The sequence below is a fragment of the Hemicordylus capensis genome, chromosome 8, assembly GCF_027244095.1.
Source record: "Hemicordylus capensis ecotype Gifberg chromosome 8, rHemCap1.1.pri, whole genome shotgun sequence".
Taxonomy (NCBI): Eukaryota; Metazoa; Chordata; class Lepidosauria; order Squamata; family Cordylidae; genus Hemicordylus; species Hemicordylus capensis.
In genome coordinates this window covers 3,134,445-3,145,776 of record NC_069664.1, presented here as the reverse complement: position 1 = coordinate 3,145,776, position 11,332 = coordinate 3,134,445, and the positions used below count along the sequence as shown (strand labels likewise).

Below are 11,332 nucleotides of genomic sequence, written 5' to 3'. Positions count from 1 at the left end.
CAGAGCCCTGTGGCTTTCTTTTTGGTTGATTGCAGGAGGGGTTGACCATGGCCTCCTCCTGCGCAGTATGAGATGAGGATGCCTTTCAGCATCTTCCTAGATCGCTGCTGCCCGTTATAGTAGCAGCGGGGATTTGAACCGGCAACCTTCTGCTTGCTAGTCAAGCATTTCCCCACCACTGCGCTATTTAAAATTCATACATTAAAATAAATTGATGATGATGATGATGATGATGTAAGAAAATCAAGCAGATTGATTCTAAGGAAAGACACAACAAAGTTGCTGCAATGATCCACTGGAAACATTGCAAGAATTACAAATTGCCAGCAAGCAAGAACAGGTGGAATCATCCGATTGGGAAGGTCTCAGAAAATGAAGAGGCAAAAATCCTTTGGGATTTTTGAATATAAGATGATAGGCATTTTGCACACAACACACCTGATCTGGCAGTCATCAAGAAGAATCAGGTTCTGATAATTGATATTGCAATCCCAAGGGATAGACAAGTTGATGAAAAACAATTGGAGAAAATAACTAAATACAAGAAACTTCAGATTGAGATTGAGCAGCAGGGGCGTATCTAGGGTAGGGCAGGCAGGGCACGTGCCCCGGGCGCCACTTGAAGGGGGGGGTGCCATTTTAAAAAATTATTAAAAAATGTAAAATGGCCACCGAAAACAAAATGGCCACCATGCATGCTCAAATAGCCTCTGTGAGGCCCTAGGCCATGCCAGGCCTTGCAGAGGCCATCTGAGCATGCGCAGTGGCCATTTTGTATTCAGTGGCCATTTTTTAAAAAAAAAAATTATTAAAGATGGCCACCACACATGCTCAAATGGTCCCTGTGAGGCCCTAGAGGCCAGTGGGGGGAGGGGGAACCCTTGCAGACCCCTCACAATGGCCTTTAGGAAGCCCCCTGAAGGGGCTACAGGTATTTTTAAATAATAATAATAATAATAATAATAATAATATAAGTCATTGTACACATATTTAGTTTGGCACTATGTACAGAGAATCAGGGCTTGTGAATACTGAGCTGAAGCTTATGAGCTAGGATTGTATTCATTTGCTCTTACTTTGCTTCTTGTGATAAGTGAGTTAAATGTGATGTCTTAATAATATGGCTATTAATGGTGAGTTTGTCTTTGAATCAGTGTGAAATCCTTAGTATTAAGGCCCACTGGGAGTTTCTTGCTCTCTTGCTGTCATTTTAACTGTCTTTCTGAAATACAAGAATATATTCCAACCAGTGACATAGTTTACTCTGCATATCCTTTAAATTATTTTCAGAATATCTGGGAAACGTCAAATTCTCCATTGTTTTTTAAAACGTATGTAATAGTGATGCTACAATGCATAGTAGAGAATTAGACAGGCACTTGCGTTTAGTTTTCCAAGTACACCTCCACATAGTATCTGGGTATTTCATGAGCCCCAGCATACTGAAATTTGTAGTTTCCCAGCATTTTTTGGTCTGGTTACGTCCACTGCTAAATAGTTTTTGAAATATTAAAAGATTAACAAGCTTGACTTGTATTTTTCAGCTGATATTATGAAAGTTATCTGAAAGATGGGTGTCAGATGTTTGTACAGGGGGCACAATTTCAATGCTTGCCCTAGGCGCTATTTTCCCTAGATACGCCTCTACACCTTGGTCAATGGCTATCTATATCTATAACCCTAACCCCTGCTAACTGGGCGAAGAGGCACCTTTTAGCATGGATTCTCTTTATTTAGCAGGGGGAGAGCAACTGGCCCTATCCACCCCCAGCACAGTACCTCCAGTGACTGTTGCTGGTGTCTATCTGATGTTTCTTTTTAGATTGTGAGCCCTTTGGGGACAGGGGTCCATCTTATTTGTTGGTTGTTTCTCTGTGTAAACCACCCTGAGCCATTTTTTGGAGGGGCGGTATAGGAATTGAATAAATGAATAAATAAATAAATCTATTAACCGTGTAGGAAAGAAATCAGGAACAAATGAAAAATCTGCCAGTTGTCATGTTTTTAGAAACCGGATGTTTAGATTTTAGTGTTCATAGCTTGCAAGATTCCCCCTTTTTAGCCTATGTTCCAGTAGGCTTATGTGCTCACCCATCTCTCTCTCTCTCTCTCTCTCTCTCTCTCCCTCCCTATCAACTTGGCAGTGCCTGGAACAATATGAAACAAATTCATATTGGGGACACCTCGCCAGCGTAATTTGTGATATCAACCACCCCAGTTCAGGATGACGGATGCATACATGTTTGGGGTGCAAGTGGGCTAACTTATGAACTGCCCCAGATGGTATAAAGATATGATAAATAAATACAATATTTTAAAATTTGTATTTTATACTTGTGGTTCTCAGTGCTTTGGGGAAACTACCTGCTTTCTAAGCAAGCCTCACTGATCATTTTCAAACTCTTTGTTCTCTTTCTGACATCGCCCTCTATGACATCACCTAACTGTCCTCTTAACTGTCAACTGCTCAGAAGTTTCTTGGGAGTCAGTTTCTGCTCTTTCTGAAGCAGTTTCTGGGGTCTGGGAGAGGAGCTGCTTCCTCTCTTCTCTGCTTTCCTCTGACAGGGTTAGCAGAACGTTTATTCTCCAGATGCAGTTAAAGGCTTCAAGGACCCCAACGGGCAACTCCTGGGCACTTTCAGCATCCTGCCAGGGGAGTCGTGCTCATCATGAGGGAAGGGGCTTCTCTTCTGTGCTGTGGCCCACTTCATCAAGTGGTGAGTTTCAAGGGAGCCCTGCCCTCCCTCTGTTCCCTTTGGAGGAGACTAAGGGGGTTTCTATAAAAATTTGCCGCTTTATCTGCTAATAGCGGGACCCCTGTTAACCGGGCCTAGAGTTGCCTTTTAATGTTAAGACTCTTCTATTGGGCACATGGAGAGCAATTGTCCCTCTTCAGTCCAGCACAGTCCCCCTTCCAGGGTCTCCCTTATGTCAAAATCAGCCCTGCTGACTGGGCAAAGAGGTACCTTTGTGGGTAGTTTTCATATTTAGTGGTGAGGCAGGTTGGCAGGGAAGCAGCTGTCCCTATTCAACACTTTGGCTGTTGATGGTGTCATGTGTGGGGGTGTAAAGTGTGCCGTCGAGTTGGTTTCTTTGTGGTTGCCTTTGGTAGAATACAGGAGGTGTTTATCATTGCCATCCTCCGTGCAGTGTGAGATGATGCCTTTCAACATCTTCCTATATCACTGCTGCCCAATCTAGGTGTTTCTCCATTAAGTGGCTACTGGGAGTCCTTCTTGTGGCACACAGTTTGGACTTCACCCCTGCCCACTGAGCAAAGCACCACTTTGTAAAGTGGTGACTCTCTTCTGTTTAGCAGGATGGGGAGCAACTGTCCCCTAATCAACCCAACATAGTATCCTTCTGGGGCTATTGCTGGTCTCTCTGCTGTGCTGCTGCATAGATTGTGTCCCAGTTTCCTTCTGGACAGGGAACTCTCTTCTCATTCTTTTGGCAATGTAAATCACATTGAGAATCCCTTTTGGTTGAAAAATAGCCTATCAACATTTGTAATATTTGTGGATCATGAGTGTGACTGGAAAGAGTTACAAAGTCACACAGTCCCTCCTCCCTGCTCATGTGCCAGGCTGCACATCACCCATTCACGGGAACTGTGGGTTAACTGCTTACACAACTATCTGTTTTTTCCTTCTATCTATAGAAAAAGAGGCACCAAAACAGGACCATGAAAGATTTGGGGGACAAGTGGTGTTTCCTTTGACCAACCTGGTGTAAGGTCAAGATGCGTAAAGATAAAGCAGGATCCAGCAAGGAAAGAGCAGACTTTGAAAGAAGGTGTAGTAGTCAAGAAGAGAAGAGGTGTATCCGGGGAGGGGAGCGGGTACAAGAAAAAGAGACCCTAACTGGGTAACAGAAGGGAAAAGACATAGCTGGGTTGTGGGGTGGATGACAAAAGAAGAAAAGCCCACTGCGCAGGAACAGTCAGTGAGGGCTTGGGAGCAACCAAGCCAACGCAGATACTTGCTTAGGAGGGATCTTTACAGCTTCCTCAGAAGTACCACAAACAGCCATTTTCTCTGAGAAGAAGGGAGAACCTCTCCTTCCTCCTGCTGTAGCCTCCTGTCTTCCCTGATAGGTCAGAAAAGGTGCCAGATAAGATATTCTGTCTTCTGGTTGTTTGGGGGCTACTTGATTCTGACCAGGAGCTCCAGGCAGCACTTGGGCCGAGCAGCAACTGGCACTTAACAGCTAGTGGGGTGGGCAGTTGGGCAGCCATCCACCCAAAGACTAAAAGAAAAAGCTTGCAAAATAACATAAATAAATCCTGGAGACACCTGGGGGAAAGAGAGAGCCTGGCAGGTTGGGCAAACACAGCTTACAAAAACAGAAATTGCCCAAGCACACAGCAGCAGACAGCAACGGGGTGCCAAAGGGGAAGGTGGGGAGAACTCTCCGCATCCTTGTTATCAAAGGGCTGTTACATGTCAGAAGTGGGGTGGGGGCACAAAGAAACAGAATTCAAACCCACAGCAGCACCCAGTTAAACCCACTACCACTAGGGCTGCTGGCACAATTTTTAAAATAAGAGTAAAATAAGCAGTTGGTAAGGAAAATAAAAAGAGAGCAAGCCAGACACTGGCACAGTCTCTCTGCCACCACTCTCTGCTCTGCTGCAGCCTTCCTCCTCTGATATCCTCTAAGAGTGTGGCTCTCTCTGTCAAGCAGCCCCTTAAATACACTTTGAAACTCCCTCCTTTTGGCTCCCCCTCCCCCCAGCCAGTGGGAGCACCGACACTTGATTTTGTATGAAAGCAGGCCAACCAAGGAACAAGGAGATCACAAGCCAATTGGAAGGCAATGCCAGAAAACCAACAAGAAAGGGGGAAACACTAAAACAGCCCTCCAAAATGGCACCCACAATCGCTGTCCAAACAGCAAACCCATTTGCCACAAAACCAGTTGGTTATGGGTTGATCTCGAAGAAGACCCCTTTTTGCAGGGTGTTCTCTGGCGAGATTGAACTGCTTGAAATGCCCTGTTTCACAGCAAACCTTTTCCTAGGCGTTCTGAACATCCCTAGTTAAGGTTGAAAGTCATTAAGAAAATAAGTCATTTAAGTAGCAGGTCCACAGATTTAATGCTGACAGTGGTGAGTGAGAGTCCTAGAAAGAGGGACAGTTTTCCCATTGTCTAAGTACTGTAGACCTTTTCTGCTTCATCATTTCAGTTGATATGTTAAATTGTGTAAGTCTGTCCCTAATTGGTTGCTGTTTTATTTTGGTATTTGGTTTTGGTTTTATTTGAGAAACTGCTTAGATTGTAATCATGGATAGTACCTAGATGTAATCAAATGCTTTCTCTGTTTTGTCATTTTCCTGCATATATGCCAGAAGGACCAGGCTGCCCATATTCTACTTCCCTGCCCTGAGGAAAATCCCATTATCCACTTCAAAATGAAATTTGACACCATTGAATAGCACTAGTTCAGAAATAAGAATGGTCTATATATTAACTTTGGTATTTCAGGAGATAATGATGACAGGCTGGCATTTCAGGAGGACCTCCCCCGCCTTCTGCAGCCAACCACAGAACTGTCCGGTACCCACCCCCCTTTCTGCAGCCAGAACCAGGACAGTCCCGCACCCCCCTTCTGCAGCCGGCCCCGGGACAGTCCCGCACCCCCCTTCTGCAGCCGGCCCCGGGACAGTCCCGCACCCCCCTTCTGCAGCCGGCCCCGGGACAGTCCCGCACCCCCCTTCTGCAGCCGGCCCCGGGACAGTCCCGCACCCCCCTTCTGCAGCCGGCCCCGGGACAGTCCCGCACCCCCCTTCTGCAGCCGGCCCCGGGACAGTCCCGCACCCCCCTTCTGCAGCCGGCCCCGGGACAGTCCCGTACCCCCCTTCTGCAGCCGGCCCCGGGACAGTCCCGTACCCCCCTTCTGCAGCCGGCCCCGGGACTGTCCCGTACCCCCCTTCTGCAGCCGGCCCCGGGACTGTCCCGTACCCCCCTTCTGCAGCCGGCCCCGGGACTGTCCCGTACCCCCCTTCTGCAGCCGGCCCCGGGACTGTCCCGTACCCCCCTTCTGCAGCCGGCCCCGGGACTGTCCCGTACCCCCCTTCTGCAGCCGGCCCCGGGACTGTCCCGTACCCCTCTTCTGCAGCCAGAACTGTGGCTGCCCCGCACCCCCTTATGCAGCCAGAACTGTGGCTGTCCCGCACCCCCTTATGCAGCCGGCCCCAGGACAGTGCCGCACCCCCACTTCTGCCCCCCTCCCGGCTCTGGGCCAGTCCTGCCTCCTTCCTGCAACTGGCCACAGTTTAGTCCTGCCCCCTGCCCTTGATTTCCCTCAGGGTAGGGATTAAATGGCTCGCCGAGAAACGAGAACCCCTGTAGAAGTAACTACAGCCAGTGAATGCAAGGGAAATGCAGAATCCCAGGAGGATGGGGCAGCTCTAGATGGAGCATCCCAAGAGTGGAAAATGCTGTTGAGATCAACGCTGTTTTACTCAAGGACTTGCCTCACACCTGAACCAAGGTTAAAGTCAGTATCAGTTACTGGTTTTGTATTTTTGTTTTTGAATTGCTCAGTTCCTTTCCCCATTTGGGTGCAAATTCATGGTGAACCCGATTTGGGAATGGATCCTAAGAAGTCTTGGATGTGGGTGTCTCTAGGGAACAAAGGGGCTATGCAGAAGGGATTGGCTGCATCCCAGCTCTACTTCTGTGGAGGGCTGGAGAAGACAAGAGCTGGACCAAGCCAGGATGGATGGGGAGCTTGGGAGGGGAGAGTGCCAGTGGAGGTGGGGCAGCCCTACTGGACTCCATGGGACACTGGTGTGCTGCCCTCCACTGCTTCCATTTATATATAAGGTGGGGGGTCTTAAGTTGATGGTAAGTCTTTCATTTCATATATATTTAAAATGTTTCTATCTTTTATATTCAAACTGCGCTTTGTTCGGACACTCTGGGGTGGTGTGCAGCCCATCGGACCCCTTGCAGGGTGTGGCGCATTCTTGTAATTCATTTCAGTAGATCCCAGTTATTAATTCCAAAGTGGGACTTCCCCCAGTTTCTGGGAAGATAAAGCACCCCATTCAGTGCCAGTGCAAGCACCTTTCCACTGCTGGGCGCTTTCCCGATTACAGTTACAACCTCCCTAAAATGGAAAGATACTGCAATCTTTTTACCATGTTGCAGGACTGTAATAAAGCAATAAAATCCGAAAGAAGGCATTGGAAATGTGAATGACACCTTGCTGATAGCACAGAGATGGTGATGTCAATGCACAGGCAATACAGAAGCACACTCTGCAGATCCGTAGTGGCGTTGTGATCAGGTTTAATCTGGAAAGCACCCAGGCTGACCTGCGCAACTAACTCCTGGCAGCTGAACAAGCTTGAGCCCTGAGTGTTTTCTTATAGGAAGCACACGGCTAAATCTCTAAACAGAAATACTACCGACCGGGCAAAAGAAGGGGAAAGGGGTGGTGAGGGAGGGGGAGGAAAGAAGGGGAAAAAATCCCCCTGGGCAAGAGAAGGGGGGAAGTGTCTTGTGGGGGGGGGAGGGTACAAGAAAAAGAGAACCTCCCTGGGCAACAGGAGGGGAAAGGCCCACTGGGCAGGAACAGTCCGAAGGGGCTTGAGGGGAGCAACCAAGCCCATGCAGACACTTGCTAAGAAGCAATCCGTACAGCTTCCTCAGAAGAACCACAGACAGCCATTTCCTCTGAGAAGAAGGGAGCTTGCTTCAACCCCTCCTACTGCAGCCTCCTGTCTTCCCCGATTGGCCAGGGAAGATTGGAAGCCGTCTTCTGATTGTTTGGCGGAGTCTGACCGGGAGCTCCAGACGGCACTTGGGAGGAGCAGACACTGGCACTCAACAGCTGGGGGGAGGGCAGGTGGGCATCCCCCCTACCCCAAACGTCAAGCTATCCTGTGTACCCAAGCATTGCCCACCTCCCGGAGGAAAAATGTAAAAGTCAATATCAATCAATCAATCAATCAAATACAGGCGGTGGCAATCAGCCTGGTAGTTGTTTCTCCTGGGGTGAGGGGGTGGGCAATGCTGAGGGGAGTACCGAAACAATCAGACAGGATAGCTTGACTGGCACCTCTTCTGGCCAACCATGGAAGAGAAGCAGCTACAGCTGCAGGGAGAAGGGGCTAAGCAAGTTTTCTTCTCTTCAGAGAAATTGGCACTTTCGCTCTCTTCTGGTTAAGCTATAAGTTTCCCTTCCTAACAAGAGCGTCAGTTTGCGGGGGGAAGGGGGGCACACAGCCTCCATGCCCTTACTTAGCAGCCCCCAGTAAGCACAGCAGACAGCCAAAGCCAGGAGAAAAGCCACAGAGGATCCAAGGAGCTAGTGATGGCCCACCTGAGACTCTCCAGCTGTCGTTGGGACTACAATTCTCATCATCCATAGCTGCTGGTGGAGGGACTACAGCTCCCATCACCCCATCACAAGAAATGGGAGCCGGGGATGATAGAAGCTGTAGTCCAATCATCCCCAGCCACCACGTATTGTGGCAGGAGGTTATTGGAACTGTAGTCCCTACAACAGCAGCAGGGGTGATGGGAGTTGTAGTCCAATGACAGCTAGAGAGCCTCAGGTTGGCCACCCCTGCAATAATTAATATAGTCCACTGGTGCAGAACCCCATGTGTTTATGAAGAAAACCCAACACATTTTGGGCAGCAGCTCTTTGGCAGGGGGTTGGATAAAGACATCAACACGAAATCAAGGTAGTTGAAACTGAAGGTCATTGAGAAAATGACATTTAAGTCATAGCAGATCCGCCAATCTGAAGCTCACACTTGTTATCTTTGCCTTCTCTCTCCATCCTACCAGCAAAGGAGCACTTCCCGGAATCCCACTTGGCATTGTTACTGAGGTAAGTGCAGAAGGCGACCTCAGCCAGGTCAGTACACATCAACACTGACAAATTTCCCCTCGTGGGTGAAGGGAATTGTGGGCAGGAAGAGGTTGAGGAGATCAAGCCCGTACCAGATTCCCATTGCCTTTCTGGCTAGGTCCCCCAAAGCCTCAAGTCTATTCAAGGTGTTGGGAGAAGACCAAAGGGTCCTTCTGTGTGGAAGGGAGGATACTTCTCCATTCGGAGGAGTTTTGCCTTCACCTCTGAGGCAAAAACCACCCCCTTAACAGGGAGGCATGGTTGCACAGCAATGCTTCACCCCAGGACTGGAAGCCACACCTTAGTTTACAGAACTCCTTTCAAACTAGTTTCTATAGTTGTGGCCTGAGTTTGCAACTCTTCGCTCTGCCCCATCTCTTGATTCGGAGCCTGGGTGCAAGACCACATCTGCTAGCACTGCATGCTGTGTGGGGTGCTGGTTTTTTGGATCCATTCCCGGCAGGGTATAAGAAACAAGCCTGGGAAACACAGTGGACCATGCTGTGACAGCGTCCTCGGTAGGGATGTTCCTGAATCGGCACATTTGAACCAGGCAAGTCGTTTCGGTGCCTCTCTAATGAGGCGCCAAAATGATGTGAGCACATCCCTTATCCTCGGTCCATAGGGCCATCCAGAGGGATGAGGACATGCTAATGAGAGCAGTCCCCAACCTCTGCTGGCTTTCTGCAGGAACACCTTGGCATCCGCTCACCCCGCCGGGTGACAGTGTGGGATTAGCTGGCCGCCTTTTGGGGCCGAGTAGGAATTTTCCCCATCCACCCAGATTGGCCTGGAGGTGGCTGGTTTTTTGCCTACTCTACACTGTTGCACTGGTAGGGGTTTTTGATCTGGCCCATGTTAGGAGCGGTGCCTTTAAATAGAGTAGCTCCTTGGTCACCAGCACCATGATGGCAGGTCAGAGGAGGGGATACGGTGCTGCACCCTAGGGTGGCAGCTCCACTGTGGCTTGGCTACATTGCAGCTCTCTGTTGAAACTAGGTTAATAAAGTTATCGCCCTAGTTTTAACCCATTTCCTGTGTCGTGTCATTTATTTGGGGGTATGGGTGCAAAGGAACCTCAAGACAGACCTCTTGCAAGATGTTCTCAAGTAGGCCTGAGTAGGATCTCTAGAGCCACAAAGATAAGCTTTGCAAAGAGGCAGGATGCACAAATCAACGAGAAGCAGGATTGCTCATTCTGCCCTAGCAGCACTCTGGGAGCCAGCCCTACCCTCCAAATCCTCCAAACAGGAGGCTGGTTCATATACTCACACAATCCAGAGGCAAAGCTCTGCATCCAGGCTGCAAGCTGAAGATGGGATTTTAAAATAATAATAATTTTAAGGGAACTCTCTGGGTGTGGAAGCCTAGCATGTTGGGGAGAAGGATCCAACCCAGGTGTGCAGACAGAGGGAAAGCTTGAGGAGCAACTCATTCATTCATTTTGTGAGTAGATATGGGTTGTTAGGTTTGGCAGTGGTGTAGCTTCTCCAAGTTTGCAGGCAGGAATCTCAGTCCTATTTTGGAGATGCTGCCAGGGAGGGAACTTGGAACCTTCTGCTCTTCCCAGAGCGGCTCCATCCCCAGAGGGGAATATCTTCCAGTGCTGCTCACACTTCTAGTCTCCCATTCAAATGCAACCAGGGTAGACCCTGCTTAGCTAAGGGGACAGGTCATACTTGCTACCACAAGACCAACTCTCTCAGGAAGCTCATCTAGTCCAGCATCCTGTTTCACACAGTGGCCCACCAGAAGCCTCTGGGAGCCCACAGGCAGGAGTTGAGGGCTTGTCCTCTCTCCTGCTGTTGCTCCCCTACAACTGGTATTTGGAGGCATCTTGTCTCTGAGGCTGGAGGTAGCCTATAGCCCTCCGACTAGTAGCCATTGATAGGCCTCTCCTCCTTGAAGTTATCCAAACCCCTCTTAAGGCCATCCAGGTTGTTGGCTGTCACCACATCTTGTGGCAGAGAATTCCATCGATTAATAATTACACCACCTAGAGATGGACATATCAGGCAGTATTAAAATATAAAAAATAAAATAAAAACAATATAAAATTCCATGGATTAATAAGTATGATTATCAGTACGATTATTAGAAAAATAGAATTAATTCTGACGGTATACTTATACAGTTCTCTGAGGTCACTCTTTCCCAGTAGTAGCAGTAGTTGTAGCAGTCGTCGTTACCGCTCGCCAGCCAGTCTTCCCCACTGCAGCTGCTGCCCCCTGAGAGCATTTAACTGGAGAAGCCCAAGACTGAGTCCGAGTCCTTCCTTCAGCTGCCAAGCAGGCGCCCACCCACTCATCTATGGTTTCGGCACACAACTGGAAGTGTGGGGTGCGGGATGAAGTGTGTGCTGCACGGGACCATGTTTTCCATATTTGCTTGTGCTTTTCTACAAATGGTAAGCCGCCTTCCCCACTCTCTAAGTGGAAAGGTGGGAGAGAATAAACCCAC

At 48.8% G+C, this 11,332-nt stretch overlaps 1 protein-coding gene across 1 annotated transcript; it reads left to right on the top strand.

Moving 5' to 3' along the window:
* Window positions 1–3,742: 3,742 nt before the first annotated feature.
* On the top strand, window positions 3,743–9,903 carry LOC128333808 (skin secretory protein xP2-like). The gene is made up of 3 exons (XM_053269818.1): window positions 3,743–3,841; window positions 5,504–6,502; window positions 8,809–9,903. The coding sequence occupies exons 1-2, from the start codon at window positions 3,743–3,745 to the stop codon at window positions 6,299–6,301; spliced, it is 897 nt and encodes a 298-aa protein (XP_053125793.1). The 3' UTR covers window positions 6,302–6,502; window positions 8,809–9,903.
* The last annotated feature ends 1,429 nt before the right edge of the window (window positions 9,904–11,332 follow it).